This window comes from Artibeus jamaicensis, unplaced genomic scaffold (assembly GCF_021234435.1).
Source record: "Artibeus jamaicensis isolate MK-2021 breed Jamaican fruit bat unplaced genomic scaffold, CSHL_Jam_final scaffold_1019, whole genome shotgun sequence".
Taxonomy (NCBI): domain Eukaryota; kingdom Metazoa; phylum Chordata; class Mammalia; order Chiroptera; family Phyllostomidae; genus Artibeus; species Artibeus jamaicensis.
This window is the reverse complement of record NW_026522025.1, coordinates 20,669,831-20,693,511: the sequence shown is the minus strand read 5'-3', so window position 1 is coordinate 20,693,511 and position 23,681 is coordinate 20,669,831. Positions and strand designations below refer to the sequence as shown.

Below are 23,681 nucleotides of genomic sequence, written 5' to 3'. Positions count from 1 at the left end.
AAATAGGAGTGTTTTTCCTTTTGATGGTATCAGCACTTTTAGAAATAAGAGTAAAGATTCTTTAAACTTCTTCATGATTTTTTGATATTGTCTTGTTTCAATAGTAGCCTTATCTTCATCGTATTTATTTTTTCCTTTGACTGTTAAGATCTGAGACTCACCTATTCCTTCCCACAACATTTTGGTCTCCTCTAGAGGCTGTACCTTCCCTAATCTCCTGTCCCAGGCACTTTCTAATTTCCTCTTTCCCAAATCCTTCTTAAGCTGAGCTGTGACCCACAAAGACTCACACCTGATATCTGTATTTCCCCACAGGGAGGGAGTCCTAGTTGATGTTTTCTGTGTCCTTCCATCACTGGCACCCCACGGCCCTCTCCTTTCTTTGTAAAATCTCTACCTCAATCTAGAATCCAGGGTGGATTCTTGAAGTTACTCTGCTGATCTTTGATGTTTGGTTCTCTTTTTCTATGTCTCTTTTAGTATGAGTTCAATATTATTTTTTATTCATTCCCTTCTGTGTAAGAAGGTTCATATTTCAAAAATTAGCATTATCGTATGGAAACTAATGTGGAAGGGAGGTGAAAGCACTGTTGTTGGAAATGGATTCTATAGTGTTGCAAGAAAGAAATTTCAAAGGGCACATGCGTGGGATATAAGTTTGATTGTAGTGGCAAGATCTATTGGGCTGAAAGGCAATAATATACCTCCAGGGATGCAGAGTGTGGGCATGCCCTAGTAGCATCTGCTCAGAGGTTTCTGAAAAGTAGCCAGCTTTCTTTCAAATAACCCAACCTACTTCCTGGGTTTTCCCTGGTTTGTGTTGGGCCCTCCCTGCAACCAATCCCATTCCTGACCCTTCCAGGATTCCATGCCCTTATCCAATCTGATTCTTTTCCCAGGCTAGGCTCAGCCCATTTATTTCACCATTTTGGTTCCTATTGCCTGTGCTCCAAACTTTTGCTGCATCATCTGATTTATACTGTGCATGTGCCCAGTAGAAAAATTTTACCTTTATTTTTTGTTACTCCTTCCATAGCCTGGGCAATCAGATTAGTTTTACCCTGGGAGAATTGGAAAGCTGGTCCTTCCTAGACAGTTCGATGGTATTAATGTCTTTGGTAAGGAATCAGCTATCCCCTGGGGTATCTGAAGCTGGAACTTTCAGACTTAAGCCTGAAGTTACACTTAAACCTGAGTATAACTTTCAGACTTAATCTGACCCAGCCAGTCTAGTTCTATTCTCTTTTGTTAACTCCTAGCTGCCTACTCTAACAAGAAGGACTTCAAGAAATGCAAATAATGGCAAGTTTATAATGTGAAAAGAATCATACTATTAGAGGGTTATAATCTTGGTTTAACCTTACCACTGCCCACATGAAGTCCCCAAGAATTTACACACATACAAAATGAGAAATAAGATAAAGCATTAGCTGGAATCGTTTTTTTTTTATCATAGGATAGGACTTTTTATAATGTTCCATGAGAGCATGGATAGTGACCTCATGGCTCAAGTAAAATCTCTTCCCAGAGTTCTTTCAATCTTGCTACAAATTTATCACTTCAGAGAAATGTCTCACTTGCCACATTTGAGTGGAAAATAAAAAAATTAAGTACTTATCCAGAAGACAAAAAGTATGAAAGATTGAATTAGAAGAAATAGAATTGTGTGTCAACAATCATTTTAGAACACAGTATGTGTGGCTCAATAAATGCCCTACAATCTGAATAGCAGTGTTAATAGCTCCTCTAATTTGAGGATGGAACACAGAAATGGAAGGAACTTTAGGTCAAGAGCATTCTGTGCTCTGCATATACAGTGTCCAGCGTAGAATTTGTCACTCTGGAATTACCCGATATATGCTTGTTAAACAAATGATAAAAAAATAAATAAATGAAAAATCAACAGTAGTAATTTCTGACTTCATTTACTTCCCTTTAAAAACATGTATTAATATTTAGAGTGGTAGTACTAAGAAACAATTTGAAATGTGTGAGCACTTTAGGTTTTCCAGTGACTAGGGATGGGAGATATTTAGTGTGTACAAAGTTAAAAAATAATACACAAATAGAACTATGTGAAACCAAGAAGTTTTTGCACAGCAAAGGAAAACATCAACAAAATAAAAAAAAACATTAATTTAATAGGAGAACATATATGCTGATATGTCTGATAAGGGGTTAATATCCAAAATTTATAAAGAACTTACACAACTTAACACCAAAAAAAATTCAATTAAAAAATGGGCAAAGGACCTGAACAGACAATGCTCCAAACAGGACATAGAGATGGCCAATAGACATACAAAAAGATGCTCAATGTCATTAATCATAAAAGAAAAATAAATTAAAACCACAATGAAATATCACCTCACACATATCAAAATGGCTATCATCAATAAATTAACAAAAAACAAGTGCCGGTGAGGATATTGAGAAAAGGGATGCTCGTGCACTGTTGGTGGGAATGCATATTGGTGCAACCCCTGAGGAAGGCAGTATGGAGACATTCCAGTACAGATCTGACCCTGTTTGTCAGTGTTTTTGAGTGAGGGCACTCCCAGCATTTCAGGAGGTATAGCTATTCATTATGTAGAACTCTCTAACATACTACACGATGTGTATTGTTTATTTTTTAATTTGTTTCTCTTGCCTGGGGAGATATATCCAAAGAAATATTGATGAAAGCAATGTCTGATATTTTAAAACATGTTTTCTTCAAGATTTTTGTGATTGCAGGTTTGACAATTAATTCTTTAATACATTTTGAATTTATTTTTGTGTGTGTGGTATGAGGAGGTGGTCTAGTTTCATTTTTCTGTACATATCTCTCCATTTTTCCCAACACCATTTATTGAATAAACTATATTTAGCCTGTTTTAAGTGCTTGCTTCCTCTGTCAAATATTAATTAAATATAAAAGTGTGGGTTTATTTCTCATCTCTCTCTTCTGTTGATCTAAGTGTCTGTTTTTATGCTAGTACCATGCTGTTTTGATTACTATAGCTTTATAGTATAGTTTAATATCAGGTACTGTGACTCCTCCAACTTTGTTTTTCTTTCTCAAGATCACTGTTGCTAGGTAGAATCAGGGCCTTTTGTTGTTCCATATAGATTTTTGAAATACTTTTTCTAGCCCTATGAAGTATGTCATTGGAATCTTGATAGAAATTGCACTGAATCTATAGATTGCTATGGGTAGTATGGACATTTTAATGATGTTAATTCTTCCTACCATGAACACAGTATTCACTTCCATTTCTTTGTATCTTCTATTTCTTTCTTCAGTGTCTTATAATTTTCTGAGTACAAGTCTTTTACATCCTTGGTTAGATTTATTCCTAGGCATTTCATTCTTTTTGAAGCAATTGTGAATGGGATTGTTTTCTTAATTTTCCTTATTGATGATAGTTCATTATTGGCATATAAAATGCAACTGATTTATGGATATTAATTTTGTATCCTGCTAGTTTGCTGAATTTATTTATCTATTAATAGATTCTTCTGTGTAATACAGAAAAGTGTTCTTTTCCTGATTGAAATGCTAAAATTGCACCATTTTACTTTGGCCTTATTACTGTCTTTTGTATTGTTATTATAAAAAAAAAGAGCCATTAGGCCCCAAAGGGCCTAATTATTAAATTTGAAAACAGACAGTTATGGAAGCTCCAGATGAGAAGAGACATGCCCAAGCTTAAAGACAAAGGGGGAATTTTAAAAGTTGCAAGAGAAAAGGAGTTAGTTTCCTGTAAGGAATCTCCCATTAGACTGTCAACCGATTTCTCAACAGAAACATTTCAGACCAGCAGAGATTGACATTAAATATTCAAGGAGATGAAAAGCAAGGACCTACAACCAAAGCTACCTTACCCGCTATCATTTAACATTAAAGGAGAAATAAAGAGCTTCCCAGACAAGAAAAAGCTAAGGAGTTGTTAACACCAAACAAATATTAAAATATTTTTTTAAGAAAAGGAAGAAGAAAAAGAAAAAGAAAAAAACAGAGAAAAACAGTAAAAAAGTGGCAATAAATACGTATGTATCAATATTCACTTTAAATGTAAATGGCTTAGTCCTGGCTGGTATGGCTCAGTTGATTGAATGCTGGCCTATGAACCAAAGGATTACCAGTTCGATTCCCAGTAAGGGCACATGCCTGGGTTGCAGACCATGTCCCCATTAAGGGATGTGTTAGAGGCAACCACACATTGATGGTTTCCTCCCTCTCTTTCTCTATCCCTTCCCCTCTCTCTAAAAATAAGTTAATAAAAATCTTTAAATAAATAAATAAGTGTAAAAGGCAAAAGATTTATACAATCTGAAGAGAAACCAGAGTATAAAATAAATAAGTGTAAATGGCTCAAGTGTTCCAATCAAAAGGCAGGGTAGCTGAATGGATTAGAAAACCAGACCCATATATATGCTGCCTCCAAAAAACCCTATCAGAATGAAAGATACACAGACTAAGATAAAGAGGTGAAAAAAGATGTTTCATGCAAATGGAAAAGGAAAAGCTGGGGTAGCAGTACTTATATCAAACAAAATACATGTTAAAACCAAGCCTATAGTAAGAAACAATGGACATTACATAATGACAAAGAGAATAATCCAGTAAGAGGATATAACCCTAGTAAACATTTATGCACCCAACACAGGGTCAGCTAAATATGTAAAGCAAATCTTGATGGACATTAGAGGAGAAAATGGCAGAAATAAAGTCATAGTAGGGGATTTTAACACTCTGTTGACTTCCATTAATATATTTTTTTCAGACAGGAAATCAACAAGGGGACAGAGGCCTTAGATGACACACTAAATCAAATGAATTTAATTGATATCTACAGAGTATTTCACCCCAAAGAAGCAGAATATACATTATTTTCAAGCACACATGGTATGTTTTCTAGGATAGACCATGGTCAGTTTTTGAGGGCCATGGTCCAGAGGAACAGGTGGCCCATTTCATGGTCACAACACCAGATCCATCATAGGAATTGTAGGTACTGACTAGTGTCCCGAAAATGAGTACAAAATTTGTGAGGTTCCACTTTTGACCCTTTGTCCCAACCTGAATGCAAGACTGTCCAACGGTAGTAAAGCCACAGCATCACGTTCCATTCTAGTGTCCACATGAAATTTGGGCTTCTTTGGTTGGAGCAGGTAAGTATCACAAGTGTCACAATCACGTCTACCTGTAGGTCTGTTTCTTCTGTTTTTGTTTGTTTCATTTTTTGAGCACTTCAAAGCACTTAGTAAAGTCAGGATGGTATTGATCAGTAGTCAGAATAAGCTCACATCCCTTAATAGCACAGTATTCTCTAGCTCCAGGTCTAATAGAATCCAAGTCCCCATTGATGAACTCAGGCAATAAGCTTTCCCTCTCTCCATTGGTGATATCACACAGTGGATGAGAGAGAGATCAATACCTACAGAATGCACTCATTTCTATGTACAGGAAACTACTCTCAGATTGCAGCCAGCAAGCAAATCTAAATCTTGATTCTCCATCTGGAAGGAACTGAGTTCTGCTAACATACCAAATGTGCAGAAAAGAAATTCTTCCCTACACTTTAGAAAGAAATGCAGTCTACTAACACCTTTATTTTAGTCTGATGAGATCTGTAGCACTGCTGGCATAAAAGATAGTAAAATAATAAATGTGTGTTTGAAGGCACAAGGCTTGTGGTCATTTGTTGTAGCATCAATGGAAAAGTCACATACCCACTTAACAAATAGTAAACTTTCCCAATCAGAATGTCCTGTGCTGCATCCCACAGATATTGGTAAGTCGTATTTCTATTTTCATATTTCTCAAGGTGTTTTTCCCCACTATTACTTCTTTGGCCCTTTGGTTGTTCATTAGCATGCTGTTTAATCTTCATGTATTTAGGAGTTCTTCATTTTTCTTCATGTTAGTTGATTTCTAGTTTCACACTGTTGTGGTCAGAAAAGACATTTGATATGGTTTCAATATTTTTCAATTTACAAAGATTTGTTTTGTGGCCTAACATATGATCTATCCTGGACAATGTTCCATGTGCAAATGAGCAGAATGTATTCTGCTGCTTTGGATAGAATGTTTGGTAAACTTCTGGTAGAGTCTTTGGTAGATAATTCTATCATGAGGGTGGCATCCTTAAAATTGGAGATAAGGAGAGATGACTTCTCACTGCCATTGGAAAGTACAGTAAGCAGACAACCTGTAAACTGGGAGGAACATCTCACCAGGAATCAATTTAACTGGTTCTTGAACTTGAATTCTCAGCCTGTAGACCTGTGAGATATAAATATTTGTTTCATTTTGCAATCTATCTAGTCTATTTGTTATAACAGCATAAACAATTTAGAAATAAATTTAAATAATTAAAAAATAATAAAAAATTACTTCAAAAGGGATATAAAATATAAGTAACACTTTAGCTTTAAAGATATTGAATATGCAAACTTAATTTATAAACTAAACAGTTTTCAGAAGAGGAAACTATAGGTCCAAAGGACTAGGTTGGTGTACTCCACCAATCTTACCTAAACTATTTCTGAAAACAGAAATTGAGAAAATGGAAATACAACCTAATTGAGTATATGAGGCCTGCATTACCAGGATAATCAAACCAGAACAAGGCATTATAAGAAATGAAAACTATGGACCAACAGCCCTCATGTATATCAATGCAAAAACTTCTTAACAAATATTAGCAAATTATATATAGCTATATATAGAAAGGCACACACCATGACCATGACTTGAATTTATCTCAATAATGTAAGGTTGGTTTAATGTTTAAAAAACAAAAAATGTAATTTGTCTACCAATAAACTAAAAAGAAAAATTGCATGCATAAATATTTAAATTTCAAAAAAGTTAATCCTTTTTTTTGTTGTTCAATTATAGTTGTCCCCATTCTCCCTCCATTACTCTCTCCGGCCCTACCCAGCAACACCTCCCACATTCAATCCTCCCCCAACATTGTCTTTGTCCATGTTCTTTATACATGTTCCTTGATACATGTTTCTTTATACATGTTCCTTTCCTTCTTCCCCATTATCCCTGTCCCCCTTCCCTCTGGTCACCGTCAATTTGTTCTTTATTTCCATGTTTCTGGTTATATGTTGCTGGCTTGTTTGTTTTGTTGGTTAGCTTCCACTTATAGGTGAGATCCTATGGTGCAGTCACTGTGGGAAACAGTATGGAATTTCCTCCAAAAACTAGCAATGGAATTGCCTTTTTACCCAGAAATGCCACTGCTGGGATTATATATTAAAAATCCTGAAACATCAATTAATTCTTTATTTTTATTTTAAAAAATATTTTATTTCTTTATTTTTAGATAGAGGGGAAGGGAGGGAGAAGGAAAGGGAGAGAGACATCAACGTCTGGTTGCCTCTCACACTCCCCAGACTGGGGAACCTGGCTCCCAACCCAGTCATGTGCCCCAACTGGGAGATGGACCAGTGACCCTTTGGTTCACAGGCCAGAGCTCAATCCACTGAGCCACAGGAGCCAGGGCCTGAGACATCCATTTAAAAGAACCTATGCACCCAATGTTCATAGCAGCACAATTCACAATAGCCAAGTGTTGGAAACAGCCTAAGTGCCCAACAGTAAATGAGTGGATCAAAAAATGGCACATTTACACAACGGAGTACTACACAGCAAAAAGAAAGAATGAATGCCTACCTTTCCTGGCAGCATGGATGGAACTAGAGAATGTTATGCTAAGTGAAAAAGTACCCTTTTTAGGGTACCAAAAAGCCACATTTATTCATTTTTATTGGTCCTGTGTTTTACTCCATTGCGCATCTCTACCCTGTCTGCCCCACTCCCACCTTAACCCCCATTGTCTGTGCCCATGAGTCCTCTATTCATGTTCCTTTGCTTGTCCCTTCCCCTTCTTTCTCCTATTATCCCCCTCTCCCCTGCCCTCTAGTTACTACCCTTGATGAAAAACATTTTCATCCAACTTAAAATAAAGTCAAATTCCCTCAGCCTGATATAGGACATCTATGGAAACTCACAACTAGTATTTTACTTAAAGATGAAAGACAGAACACTTTTCCTGTAAAGTTAGAAACACAAACATGATATCTACTCATCATTGTACATGATGCACTTGACACTGCAGTGTCAAGGTTAAAAATACACATCAGCAAGAAAAAAACTCTATTTGAAGACTACAGGAATATGTGCATGGCAAATCCTGCATAATCTACAAAATAAAACTATTAGACCCAACAAATATATTTTATAATGTCACAGGATATAAGGTCCATCTAAAATCAATTATCTCTCTATAACATACGTGTATACATATGCATATATATATGTGTGTATTAACAATAAAAATTTGGAAAAGAAAATACTATTTTCATAGCATCCCCAAACATAAACTCATTTGAAATAGTCATATCAAAACATTTCTAAGTCTTTACATTTAAAACCATTGTTTAGAGAAATTTAAAAAAAAAACAAAACTTTGCAAACCCTGGATGGTGTGGCTCAGTGTACTGAGCACCAGCCACATACCTAAAGGTCGCTGGTTTGATTCCCAGTCAGGGCACGTGCCTGGTTTGCAGGCCTCCAGTTGAGGGTACATAAGAGATAACCATACATTGATATTTATCTCCCTTTCTTTCTCCCTTCCTTTCCCTTTGTCTAAAAATTAAAAAGAAAAAGACCTTGTTAAAATGAAAAGATGCGCCTTCGGTCTTTAAGTGTTAATGCGGTTTGTCTTGAGGTTTATCAATTGGCAACAGTGCTGTGACTGCATAGTAGCCTCCAGTAATTGTAAGAAAATGTAGACTGAAATATACATCCTGTTTCAGGGATGTTGAAATGTCATAAAAATGTACCTTAGAATCTACTTAATATGGCAATAGCTAGTATTTGTTGAGCTTTGCTGAAATGACAAGAATTATCAGGGTTTTAGATATGGCACTTTTCTCATTTGTTTAATAAATTATTTCAGTCATATTTTACACATAATGAAACTGAGATCTTTGGTCATGTAATTGGAAATGACCAGTTTTGAATACCAGCAGTGTGTCTCCAGACCTAGAACTATAATCCGCCATGTTATATTTTCCCAATGTAACCATCCGAGTTTTCAGGAAGAACAACTCCTCATGCACATCGCAAGATTCCCAAATGTTTGGTACCAGTGTCATAGAACATACATAAATTATTCAAACCATAGGTAAATGACTCAATAGGTGTTAGCATTCTCAAACCTGATGAAAGTGAGCTTCTGAGGTATTTAAATGTCTTAAAAACTTTTTATTCCTCCAATTCAATATAGTCCTACAAATCATAAGTGATTCTTAGAAAGCTGCACTTATTTAGATTTAGATTTAGATTTAGATTATGTATAATACTGATTGTAGATTATAGCAATGCTTATTAATTTTACTTGTATATAAACAGGAATTAAATGTTAATAATAGTAATTTAAAAACATTGATGGGCAGGAACAAATCTTAAAAGCATGCAATATTTATTCAGAGAGGTTTGGCTGTTTAAAATTTGAGTAAATGTATGTTATATTGTTGGTGCCTATTATAACCAGGTATTAACGTCATCCAGCAAATACCATGAGAAAATTTCAACCTTCTACAGCTATAGCTACAGATAGAAATGGAGACAGTGTAGTTTAAGGAAGGTTTTCAGCACAGATTGCAACAGCAGGATTGTTTTTGTTCATTGTCATTTTATGTAACAAGATATGATAATATCATAAATTATGAGAAATAAAAAATTATTTTCATTTTACCATAAAATTGTAATCCAAAGAAAACAAGCTGTTCTTTAATACATAGTGGAAGGCAATCTATTTATCACCAAAGATATCTATCAAAATGAATCTCAATTAGTCTCCTAAATATGACAGTTTAAAAATGTGTGTGACAATAACCTTCTGATATAATTTTTAAAAGTTAAGTGATTTGGTATTTGTATAGCATAGCTTCCACAAAAAAAAAGGATAGTTTAGACATCCCTTCGATATGCAAGAATGACAATCAATTACAGAAATGTATTCAGGTTATCATATAAATTACATAAACATTGATATTTGTGAAATATGATAAAAACAATATGAAAATAATATAATCTCTTGTGGAAAGCTGCATAATTATAGTTACTCCAACTAATTCATCACTAATACCCACATACTCGGGCAAAAGCCAAAGCATTTGGCAGCAAAAAGTATTGGCGGTCCAAAAAGTTACGGGCTTAATACTGGAGGTTAGTGTTTCTGTCATTATTAGTGACAGCTTACTTACTGTCTGATTGATTTTAGACTTAACTCAATTCCTTTCACACCCAGAGGCTGCAGGTCTCTACTCATCTGTATTGATAATTATCAGCCCTTTTACTTCTAATAGGGCAGGATTACTGCCCCAAATTTATTACTCGTTAAAGGAGCTTTCTACTAGATCTGTGACAATTTCACTATTAAACAGTTATTTTGCAAATGTAACTGAGCAAGGATGAGGGTGAGAGAGAATGAGTGAGAAGATGAGAGAGAGAAAGACATTGAAGAGAAAGAATAAAGAAGGAGGGGAGGAAGAATGTGAAGGACCAAAATATCAAAAAGGCATCAGAAATGATGACTTTTACTAATCTAATATTTAATGCATATCAGCTATTATGAAAAAATTATCTATCTCTCATGTTAAGACTTGACCTTTATCGTACAGATAATGAAAAGCCATCAAATATATTAGAGCAGACAGATAAGCTCCAATTTGTGTTTTTAAGAGTATATCACAGTATGAAGCTTGGTGATTGGAAAGCAATGATGATCTGAAGAGACCAGGAAGACAGCTCTCACTGATAATAAAGACGGAGCAAACAGAACTTTAGTTATGCATTCAAGGAGCAGATAAAGTGCCAGTGTAACTGGAGTGGAGGTGGAGAGTGCAAAAATAAGTGATAATATCAGCAGGTCACCAAGGGAAATACAGAACATTAAGGACTTTGATCTTGATTCTGACATGGAATGTGGCTAATGGCTTTGTCTAGAAGAGTGTCATGGGCTAACGTGCATTTCCAGAGGATTATTCTGAATGATATGTGGGTAAAATATAGTAGTGTTAGGAACAGCAACAATAATAACAACAACAACAATAATAATGAAAGTCAGTTAGGAGGCTGTTGTTCTTGAACCTGGAAGAGGAACTCCTGCCCTGGGCAGTATTCTTACCATTTTCTTAGTGAGGAGCCTGTGGAGCAGAGAAGGTGCCTCCCACTTCCACAACAGAGAACTCACATCTCCTCTTCCCATTCTCTAGGGGTTTGGAACTCTGGAGATCCTGACCTATTGTGACTACTTTCCCCATTTTCCTTTTTAAGGGCAGAATGCCCCACTGCTCAATGGAAGGCTGGCTTCATGGGTGCACATGCCAGTCCCTGCACTGGCACAGGAATTGGCACTTAACAAGGACCCTTTACTTGATTTAGTGTGTTCTAAATTTTTTTATAATTTTATCTGTGAGTTTGCGCTTTGAAGTGAAGTCCAATGGAATAACCAAGCTTGTACATTAGCAAAGAAGATACACACAATCTACACAGTCATTCCTTGCCATTGGATTCATATATAGATTTCAAAAAACCCCATGAACACATAGTTTCAGTGGGTCTGCAATGCTTGGGAAATTAACAGGCTGCAGTGAGGATACAGAACTCGTGTTATATTCATGACTGAGTAAGGAGAGAGTGGGTAGGTGAGGCTGAGAGCCACAGAGATCATGTTCTTAGTTCAAACAAGAACTTGCTTTGCTTATAGAAGTAAAGGAATAACATTCTTAAAAAAAACCAAAAAAACAGAAACCCTCAAACAACCAAGGCACTGTATCATATTCTTTCTTACTTGTGTAACTTTCTGTATTAGCTAACCACTTACATGGAAAAATGGAAACATAGAAGCAATACTTTATCCTTTCAGTCCTCTCTTACTTAACACTAAGCTGAAGGCAAAGAGTGTTGGTGAAATGTACACAAGTTTAAAAGTGAAATAAAATGTTGAATTAGTATATGCAGCATTTCCACTGTTTTTGATAAGAACAAAAGGCATATGCATATATATACAAGCTCAGCTGTAAACCATAATTTCAATGATTCTGTACACAAGAACAAATGTTCTTCTATTTGAATTTAAAATAGAAATTGCACAATATAAAGTTGAATAGTAAGAGGTATGCTAATAGATAATATTGATTTCTTTTCATTTAGATTAACATTAAACAGCAAATAAAAACATGACTGAGAGACTAAAGGAGGGCATCTTTATATTTAGTCATTTGAATGACATTTCATTTTTTCCTGATTTTTAAACAAGGTGTTTAGTGTTCTAATTTTGCACTAAAATCTACAAAGTACTTACTACCCCCCCACCCCCCAGGGTATATTCATCGTAAGTCTGAGATGTGGACAATAATTGGTTGTTTTCAGAGACTTTGGATTAAACTCAAGTGTTCGATTGCCATTTATTAGTATAGAGCCCTCATGTATAGGATGGAACAGGGTGAGGGGTAGGAAAGAAGAGAAGAAAAATGCTGAGAATTGGAACCTAGGGGCCCAGGGAAATATCTTGGCCCTTCTTTTATTGCCATATCTCATTTAAACAGTTTTAGAATGTTTTAAAATTCTGAATATTTAGATATATTGTATGTGGGCTTCTACCTGTACTTTGACCCTGAGCCTACAAATGTTCAAGATGAAACCACTGCAACAGTCCACATAAGAGACGATGGTCGCATAAACTAGATGTGAGGAGAAGACCTGGATGTATTTACAAAGTGAAACAATTATTTTTGTTGTAGGGATTAAATGTATAGTTCCAAGAAAAGCAGGTATCAACAAACACTCTAGGTATTTTAGCCTGAGTTATGGAAGTATAGAGGTGTGTGGATATAACTGCCTATGGTCTTCGGGCTGTTTTCCAATTTTTAGTGATTACAAATAAAACTGCTGTATATGTTCATAAACAAGATTTTGCATGAACAAAAATTTTTATTTCTCATAGATGAATACCAAGAAGTTAGCATACCAGGTTTTATCACAAGTATACTTTTGAGTGTATAGAAATTTTCAAGAGAGCTGTGCCATTTTTCATTCTGAGTTGTAAGGTTCTTATGTTCAGCAATCTTGCCAGCATTTAGTGATGCCAGGTTTTAGTTTTCTTTTTTATTTTTATCACTCTGAGGGGTGTGTAATGTATCTCATAATGATATTAGTATTGCTTTTTATAATAACTGTTGAAATTAAGTATCTCTTCATGTGCTTATTATCTGTCTATCTATCTTCCTTGATGGAATATCCACTTCTATCTCTTGTCAATATTTTTAATTTTGTTTATTTTCTAATATTTTCTCCTTTATGTATTTAGAATACACATTCATTGTTCCATGAGGTTTTGAAATACCTTTAAATCTGTGGTGTGTCTTTTTAGTCTCCTAAAAGTGTCTATCAGTTAGCAAGACTTGTAAATTTTGATGAATTTCCATTTATTAATTTATTTATGGACAGTGTTGGAAATTTTTGGATCAAAGATCATGACTGAAGATATTATTTTGGAATAGTCAATATAAAGATTGCTATAAAGCTGTAATACTGAATGAAATTACCTAGGAAAATTATAAAGATAAGATGAGTTTACAAGGGTGGGCAAAAGCAGGTTTACAGTTGAAAAATGTATAATAAAAGAATAAATAATATAAAAATAAACTAATTCATGTACTTAAAACTATAACCCTACTTTTGCCCACCATTGTAGCTACTGCCCCCTAAAGTACTCCAAGTTTTACATATGAGAAAGACCAGCAATATTCACAGAGATACAGATGAATCAGCGTGTGAAATAAGAACTATGAGAACAGAATGAAAGCCACTGGGTGGAATTGTTTTGGAAAAGAGAGGAGGATCAGTTGTGTCAAAGTTTGTCAAAGTCAAGAGAGATGAAGCTGAAGAGTTGATTTTAGAGTAACAGTGAGGTGACCAGTTGTGACTTTCGACAATTGTAGGATTATAGAATGGTGAAAACAAAAGCCTGGTAGAGTGTTAATTCTAGAACACACCCAGGAGGTAAGTACTATCAAGGTTTTTGAGGGTTTGTTCCTCTTATATAACTGAACAAAATGAGTAAGATAGAGCTGATAAGGGTGGAGTCAAGGACATTATTTTTAATTTGAGATGGAATATATTATGTCATGCTCTTATGCTGCTGATAATAATACAATAGAAAGGGTAAAGGGTAATGATGCAGGAAAGAGAAAAGATATATTAAGCAGTTTGTCCAAAAATGAGACAGGATGTAGATCTGTATGCACATAGAAAGTTTGATTTAGTTCAAACTTTCAATGAGAGCACTAGTTCATTCACTGAAAGAAGAGCGAAGGCAGAGACTATGGGCAAAGGTGTGTGTACATAGGTTGGTGGATGTATTCCTAAAACCAAGTGAAGGTGTTCAGATACTGTCTGGTTTTTGCTTGTCTGTCTTCAGTAAAATAAGAAACAAATTATTTACCGTAATCAGATATCTCCTCTAATTGTGACTTTTATGTCCCTATTATTGCCACATCATTATGTATCAATTTGACAAGTTGTCTCTCTTGGGTATATTCTTCCTTGAAACCTTCAAATGGTTGACTGTTTTCTTTTCAAATATTTTGAAGATTAGAAAAACCACCTATCATTTCCATGCATGGTTAAACATGTCTGATGCCAGCTCAGGGATCACATAGTCGGAATGTGCTTATTTAAACGTAAAGTAAGTTAATTCGCTCAGTCCCTTCTCACCCCTCTAGTAGCCTTACTTCATGGAACTAATCATATTTCCCCTCCCAGGTTATATCTCTGTTCAAGTTCTGACAACAAAATCACCAGTTTCCAGGAGTCATAAGCAATAGAAAATAATAGTGCCAATCTTCAATGCTATCACTGTAGACTAGTTTTGTCATTGTTCTGACATTGCGGTGTACAGAAATAAATCACTGCCACCAGGATATATGTAAACCAAATCTGGAACTCTCAGATCAAATTAAGTTTCTATGTAATCCCTAGACTACTCCCCTTCAGTTGTCTTGCAGCAGCAGTGACTAATATGGAGGCACTTCTATTTACCTGTAAATAACCAGGTAAAGAAGATGTTTGTTTTCTAAGGACTTGTCAGAGACAAAAGTGTGACTGTGAGACCAAGAAAATAGTGCTAAATGACTGGAGATAGTTGCCCCGAAAATTATTGGATAACTGCTTGGTATATCATTGATACTTTAATATATGTTCAATGAAATAAGTTTATTAATACAGAGGATAAGTTATTGATACAAAAACTCAAATGTGGACCCCAATTTTCAAGACATGAAGATTTCTTCTTTTTATAACTTGTTCTATCAAAGCCCTTACTATTCATAATGAACTTAATGGAATACACAGAAAACAAAAACGAAGTTTCCTCTAAAAGAAATGTTTTCTGGTTTATATTTGTTTCATACTAACTCCTGATCTTGGAAATTCAGAAGTCCAAAAATGTATTAAAGATTCCGATAAGTCATTTAGTAAAGAAATTCATTTGATTTTGTTAAAGTATTGCTCCATTTTATTGGATTTTTTTGTTATATCACTGTAACAATCTAGCTATCTACCACTTATTTTCCAAAGAATAAGAGTTCCTTGGCATGTATATTACAATTGCTAATCTAAAAGTATTGTAAATATTGTAGGGCCAAAATATTTAATATTAGAAAATTTTACCAACTTTAATAATTTTGGAGCTTAGTTTACAATGGAGATAGAACAGGAAACTGGCATTTAGATACAATCCCCCCAAAACAAAGGTGTTTGTCTAATTTAAAAGGCTGTCCGGTGCATAGTTAGAGAATAAGTAATATAAAAATACCTGCTTTTGAGGAAGTTGTAGAATTAAAAGAATCCTCAAAGAGCCCTGGCTGGTGTAGCTCAGAGGATTGAGTGTGAGCCTGGGAACTAAAGGATCGTGGTTCGATTCCCAGTCAGGGCACATGCCTGGGTTGTGGCCCAGGTCCCCAGTGGAGGCCACGTGTGAGGCAATCACACATTGATGTTTCTCTCTCTCTCCTCTCCTTCCCCTCTCTCTAAAAATAAATATATAAATAAATCTTTTAAAAAATAAAATATTTTTCAAAAAGAATTCTCAAAGATTAAATAGAGTGAGCCTTATCATTTAAAATTGAGGGGCTTTATTCTTTGTTGATGCCAATCGACAGGACTAACACATTAAATAATTTAATGTAGGATTTGTCAACTATAAAGGGAGGCAGATGCTGTAAACACGTGGGGAAGATTTGGGAGGTCTTCATAATACACGGTGTCAAACTGGGGGATGGAAGCCGGGCTCATCTCCCGTCCCACCGCATCGACTCTCCCTAGGACACCGAGTGTCTTCACGCACCCGCAGTGTTTTCTTGCCTTTCTCCTGCCCTTGACCTGTAAGATCTTGATTCTCTGACATCTGAGAGAGTAAATGCATTTATTTGGGATGAGACCCTGGCATGTCTTCTAAGTCAAATTAACAGTTCCCAGGACACACGTCTACCTACACTATGATAGTCAAATGATGATAAGAAAAGTACAGTCGTTAGGGAGTTCCCTGGAAAATAGTAATAAAGGGATTTGAAACTCTGAAATTACAAGAGCAAAATGAGAACATTGATTGCTTCTCTGTGTGGAGTGGGTGGTGGGCACTTAAAGAGATAGAAGGATGAAGTAAAATAAGGCAGCAGAAACATTGAGCTTTTTTTATTCAGAATGTTATCTGGGCCTGGTAGGCTCCTATAACTCTTTCATTAAATATTAAGTATTATTCAATATAAAATGCAATTATAACCTAATTAAATTAAAGACATATAAATGCAATTGAGAAATGGACACTATTTTAAAGGTTTTGAAGATCGTTCTGATTTAAACTTTGAGTTTCATTCACATTGACACTAGCTCTTATATAACCAAAAGAACAATATTAAGGAAATAAAAAGAAATATTGACTTATGTCATCAGAAAATTAATGTTTCAATCTATGTAAAAGTAATAGAGAACATGATGAAGTCCCTTTTTTCACTCAAAGTAGATTGTGGTGAGCAAGAAAAATATTATGAATTAACATCTGAAGTCTTGGCATAGCTTCCAGATAGAATCTTTCTAATTAGAGAGTGCATTTTTTAGATCAAATTAGATGAATAGTTTCAATACAGTTTCTGTGGTTATTAGTTTTTTTTTTTACTTCTTTATGTAGATAAAAGATATATTGACAGGCACTACTGAAAACTGCAGTATCTGTAGAAAACCCAACTTCATAACAGGGAGTCTTCTAGAACAGAAGATAGTACCTTCAAACAGATGTTAGATCTTTCCTGGCAGCAAGAGCCTCAAAGCTGAATAAACACACAGAGTGGAATGTGGCATCAGCAGTCATTCAACAGCTAGGCGTGCAATGTATTTACCCACATAATAGAGATTATGTATCAGATGATATAGCACAAAACCTTGAAGGGCTTCATTATTGCTTTTGATTTTGCTGATTACTTATTAACTGACTCTCTTCAGCCACCTGGTTGTTCTAAATAAACAGAATCCACTTATATTCTAAGTGATTATTGACACAGTGATTGAAAAAGGGAATCATTCCAAGAATGTGTTTAGCATGCCCTTGACCATGTGAGACACAACCAATAAAGAAAACAGTTTGCTGAATGAAGCCCATTACACTTGATACATCTGCACATGACAGCAAAGTAAAAGATCCCAAACTAATACACTAACTACAAGGACACTCTAATGAAGCATTTCTTATGTTTAATTTTTCATTGGGCACACTGAGATCATACTGTGAGTATTTGACACTTGTACCTCTCCTAGATCACACTTAAAATGATCTAAACTCTACCTTCCAGAAAACAATATTACAATACTTTTACTTTAGCTAACATACCTAAACTTTAGCTACCATGCTTCAATTAAATTTTAAAAATTATTTTAGTGATTCTGAAAACAATACTCTTTTAATTTTTAAATACTGTTGAAACAAAACAAATATAACGAATAACAGCCCTTAGTGATGTCTACATATCTTTATTCCAGCAGTATTGCTATGTCCCTAACATGTGCTCTTGTCATTTGGTGAAATGCCTAAATTGCATTAAAAATTTACCAAGTCCATACCCAGCCCTTTTCTATGAGGAACTACAGTCATTTTATCACTGAGGCACTTCCAAGTCCAACTCAATACCATTCCCATGAATTACTTCCCACCAATGTTTTTCATGTACAGTGGCATGGGAGAAGGGGGCAAGAATTAAGGAAGGAGTTCCAACAGTGTAGTTAATTGCACGGTAACCTCCACTTAGCCCATTTTTAATGGTCCTAACCTCCTCCCAGTAAAAAAGGCACTTTATATGTAGGTCCTTAATTCTCTTTTCTACTTCAACAGTCCTTGGTAATTGTTAAAAATTAATAGTCCCATTATAGAAAATTATCTCAATAAATCACCTCAATTCCAATAGGTCAACTATGACTAGATACTGTTGCATTATCTACAATGCGGACTCAATGGTGCCAAATGGCAGTCTTCCCAACAGAATTACCTGTGCCAGCAGAGGAACATGTCAAGTCGCTGCTGAAATTGTCAGTCTTGGATAACCTTTACATTTAAGCTTGAGTCATCCTTCTTGTTTTAGTGAGAAATTAGCCTTAAAAGTGGGTACAAAGGAGAAGTTTAAAAGAAGACAAACGAGTTTTATTTTTTATTTTGTGTTTCTCTGTATTGCAGAGCCTTGCAATATTTCAAAACTCATCAGAGTTAGCACATAAGTCCTAGTGTAAAACAAAATCTCCTTAAGAGAAAAACATATGATATATTTTAACCATGTTGTTTTAGAGAGTACAGTGTTTAAAATACAGAATGCATTCTAAAAGTATAGTAATTTCATAGGCTTGGGAATAAAAGACTGTAAGAGAAGGTCAAGCTGCAGGTCTTGATGTGTCATGGAAGTAGAATATGATGGATTATCCCTATCAGGGTACTAGACTCTGTGTTCTTTAAGTGAAAGCAATTCTCAAAGTCCAGCAGTGAGGCTTCCATTAGCTTCCCCAGTGTTTAACGGTGAACACAGTTAAAATGAGAGGAATAATTTTGCATCATCTCCCTTTAGACACAAGAAACTTAACAGTCTTTCTGTGAATGGATTGTACAACTGTGAGGGAGATAGACAGGAAATTAGATATTAGATAAGTTTTCTAAATCTCCAAGGAGAGTTTTTGATGTTACAAGTGGTTTGCCAGGGGAGTTTGGGTCATGTAATGTCTTAGTTTTCCTCAGAGATTTTCATTTCTCACTGAGAAGTATAATTGCAATACTACATATCATCTTTAATTTTTTCAAAGCCAGTATGAACACAAATGGTGGATTTTTTCATCTTTATTTTCAATTATCACTTTTTAGAGCCCAGTGGAAAAAATTTAATTACATGTAAGTGTTCTACTGAAAGAATGGATTAAAAAGGTGGGCCAAGAAACATTTTTGAAAGTTTTTATAAGGAAAGGAGGAGAAACATTTCTAAATACATAAACTAAAACTTTTATAATCAGAGAATCAGTAGTCAACCTTTTTTACTATAAATACATACTTGTATTGTCTTTCTAACTATCCATGCATTCATTCATTTGTTCATTCATTCATTCAACAAACATTAATTGAGTGACCACTGCCTGACAGGAACTGGACTGTATTATTGAACAGAGTTGGCAGTGTTCTTGCTCTAATAGACCTTAAAACTGAAGAATTATATTTATTCTAGGAAGGAGGTCTATATTCCTAATATGGGTTGCATCACCTCTTTCTTTCTCTTTATTTCTAGAAAGTGTTCAATGATTCAGCACACTAGAACCAACACTGCTTTTCAGTTATTAATGTTTGGGATTCTGGTTTTTAATGAACATAGTTTTATTGTGAAAGAAAATAAGGACAAAGCCCCTGAGGGTATAAGAAAAAAAATCTTGGATGAGACCATGTAAAGGAGAAGAACTTGAGAGAACTAACAGATAGGGTCCAATAAACCAGTGTCCCCGAAGCTCCAGTGAGTGACCTTGGCTGCAGAACCTCATCAGCTAACTGCTTAGGAGAAGAGCATTGTTCTGCACCCAGGACTTTCCATCTCTCTTCCAAGAATGCTTATAAGATGAGCCTTATACTTCTCTCAGTGGCTTGCATAATTTATAATTGGAGAGAGCTGAACAAACAGGTTAAAAGCCCTTAGTTGTGACAGTGGTTAAAAAAGATCCAAAAAAGGTCTCTTAGTAGAACATAACTCTAAAGGTTCAATTTATGGCTCTGGCACTTGCCAGCTGTGAACTGTTGGGTGAGTTACTTAACATGTCAGTTCTTCAGTTTCATCAAGTGTAAATGGAGATAAAAATGTCTTGCGAATAGGGTTTTTGCAAAGAATATACATAGAATATGTGTGTATACACACATATATGTATATACATATTCATATATATACACAGAATATATGTATATAGAAATATATACACACATACATACATGTATTCTATATATACATATGTCTATGTGTGTATAGGATATGTATATGTGTGTGTTTGTGTATACATTCACTTACAAGGGCTCCTATGACAAAGTAACACCCAGTAGGTGTTAGTATTATCTTCTTGTCTTAACTATGTCTATGATAACAGCACTAATTTCCAGAAAGATGACATTTTGGTAAGAAATATTACCTTCATCATGCATTTCTTCTCTCTTTTACAACTCCTGCATCTAATCCATCATTGTGGTGAGCCCTGTTACATTTCTCTCTCCAACACTGACGATAACATATCAGTAGAATGAGCCATCCAGCCACAGCTTGGAAAGATGACAGATGGGACAAAATTATGATTGACCATCTCACAGATCAGTGGAACTCCATCCATTCTCTCCCTGTGATAACAGTATCTCTTAAAATCTCTCCAGAAAATTTTTCATGTATGACTGTATTCATATTTGCAATGTACAGGTGCTAAATGAATTTGAAATAGAATTCCAACATAATGTTTTATTATTCATGCATACTTTAAGGAAGAAGACTTGTTATTACATGCTATTTTGTGTGTATCAGGCACATTTCTCAGAACACTATAAAATAAAACTGCAAATGATAATAAATATGTGATGCAGAATGTCTCAATGACCATCTCAATTTAAATCTTAATGAGGTAGGTAACTATGGAGTACTTGTTACATAGTAGGTCTTCATGTAACCACTAACAAACAAATTTGAAAAAGAGAGAGGAAGAAGGAGAAAGGAAGGAAGATGAAGGAGAGAGGAGAAAGGAGGTGAAGAGGTGGTAAAGAAGAGGATGGAATTAGGAAAAACTGCGTTTGTGGAGTTGTCTACTTACTAGGTGGATGTTAGGGGTAAAAGATTGCACACCATGATAGAGTGATATCACAGAGATAGACTTGGGGGGTTCAAACAAGAAGGGTTAGTGGAAGTGGAATTCTGTGCAGAGTATTATTAAAGTTTATATTATAGAAGCCTTTTAGGTGTATGACAAAACTGAGAAGGTGCAGAGATTTCTCATGAACACCCCACCCCATACATGGCGTGGCTCCTCCATCACCAACTTCCCAGAATGCTTTACTGAGGATGAGCCTACACGGACACATCATTATCATGCAGAGTTTGTTGTTTACCTGTTTCCTTAAAATGTACTCCTCATGCAGTATATTGTATAGATTTGTATAAGTACACAGGCACAACACAAGTAACACTTCATTTTTATTACAAAATCTTGTGTAACAAAATTATAAACATGAAACTCTGTAACATAACAATATCACACTCCAGCACACTGTGTGACACTTTAGATGAAATGTTCGAGTTGCTGCCCATCTCCTGCAGGACATTCATGTACACTCCCAACCATGCCCAAGCAAGCCTTATTTCTGCCGGACCCTGTATAGTAACTTATATCTATCATTACACCATACAGAATATTTTTACTGCCCTACAAATGCACTGTGCTCTGCCTGTTATCTCTCCCCAGTTCTCCATGCCACGGCAACCACTGAAGTTTTTATTGTCTCCATCTTTTTGCCTTTTCCAGAATGTCATATAGTTGGAAGGCTACATGTAGTTAGTTGAGTGTGTAGCCTTTTCGGATCAACTTGTTTCACTTAGAAATAATCTTTAAGGTTTCTCCATGTCTTTTTAGTGGCTTGAGAAATTATCTCTTTTTAGCATTAAGTAATATTTAATTATCTGGGTTCCAGCTTATTTAACCATTTACCTACTGAAAGACATCTTAGTGGCTTCAAGTGGCTTAACAATTTTGATAAATATGTTGTAAACACTTGTGTGCAAGCTTTTGTGTGTAAATAAATTTTCAGCTCTTGAGTCAACACCAAGAAGTGTGCTTGCTGAATTCTTTGATAAAAGCATGTTCATTTGTGTAAGAAACCACAAAACTGTCTTCCAAAGTGACCGTATCATTTTGCAGTCAGTCCCACCAGGAATGTATGAGAGTTCCTGTTGCTCCACATCCTCAGCAGATTTTGGGGTTGTCAGTGGTCTAGATTTCGGCCATTCTAATAGGTGTATTGTGGAACTGCATTATTGTTTCCATTCGCTTTTTCCTGATGTAACGGGATGTGGAGGGTCTTTTCTTATGAACATTTACCATCTGTATTTCTTCTTTGGTGAAATGTTTGTTAATGTTATTTTTTGTTTTCTTATTATTACTGAGTTAAGTGGTTTTTTATATTTTAAATAGCAGTCCTTTATCAGACCTGCTTTTTGCAAATGTCTTCTCCCACTGTGGTTTGTGTGGTTTTAATCTTTTGAACTTGTCCTTCACAGAGCAGATGTTTTTAATTACAATTTTTTCGTGAATCACATATTTGGTATTATATCTAAGAAGGCATCATTTTAGGTTATGGTTGAGAAGTTTCATAATTATATGCATTAAATTTAGACCTATGATCTATTTTGAGTTAATATTTGTGGAGCAGGTTAAGCCTGCGTATAGATTTATTTATATTTTTTGCATGTGGATGTCTAGTTGTTTCATCACTAATGTTAACGAGACTATCTTTGCTACATTCTACTGACTTTGCTCCTCCACAAAGATAAGTTTGCCTATATTTTTGGACCATTTGCTGCACTCTCTATTGTTCCATCTACCTATTTGCCTGTTCTTTCTTTACAGCTCCACACTGTCTCATTTCTGCACCTATGTAGTTAATCTTGACTTTAGGCAGTGCCTGTTCTCCAACTTTGCTCTTCTTTAATACTGTGTTAGCTCTCTCGAGTCTGTTGCCCGTCCATGTGAACTTCAGAATCAGCTCATCAATATTTACATAAATAGCTTGATGATATTTTGATTCTGATTGTATTTAACCTATAGATCAAATTGAGAAAAACTGATATCTTGAGAATACTGATGCTTTCCATTTATGAGCAAAGAATATATCTATTTATTTTGTTCTTTGATTTCATTCTTTAGGTTTGTAGTTTTTATAAAACAGATCTGGCATATAATTTGTTCAATTTATAATTTAACTTTGGGGGTACTATTGTAAATATTTTTAAATTTTGTATTTTATTAGTTTATTGCTGATATATAATAAATCAATTGATGCATGTGTATCACATTT

At 35.2% G+C, this 23,681-nt stretch overlaps 1 protein-coding gene across 1 annotated transcript; it reads right to left on the bottom strand.

Moving 5' to 3' along the window:
- Positions 1-4,916: 4,916 nt before the first annotated feature.
- On the bottom strand, positions 4,917-5,407 carry LOC119046149 (thiamin pyrophosphokinase 1; the record flags this gene model as incomplete). Its single annotated transcript, XM_037141087.2, is given in 5 exon segments — positions 4,917-4,963; positions 4,966-5,103; positions 5,106-5,162; positions 5,165-5,228; positions 5,231-5,407. Coding segments are annotated over 5 exon segments (483 nt in total), but the record flags the coding sequence as incomplete, so codon positions are not given.
- Positions 5,408-23,681: the final 18,274 nt, after the last annotated feature.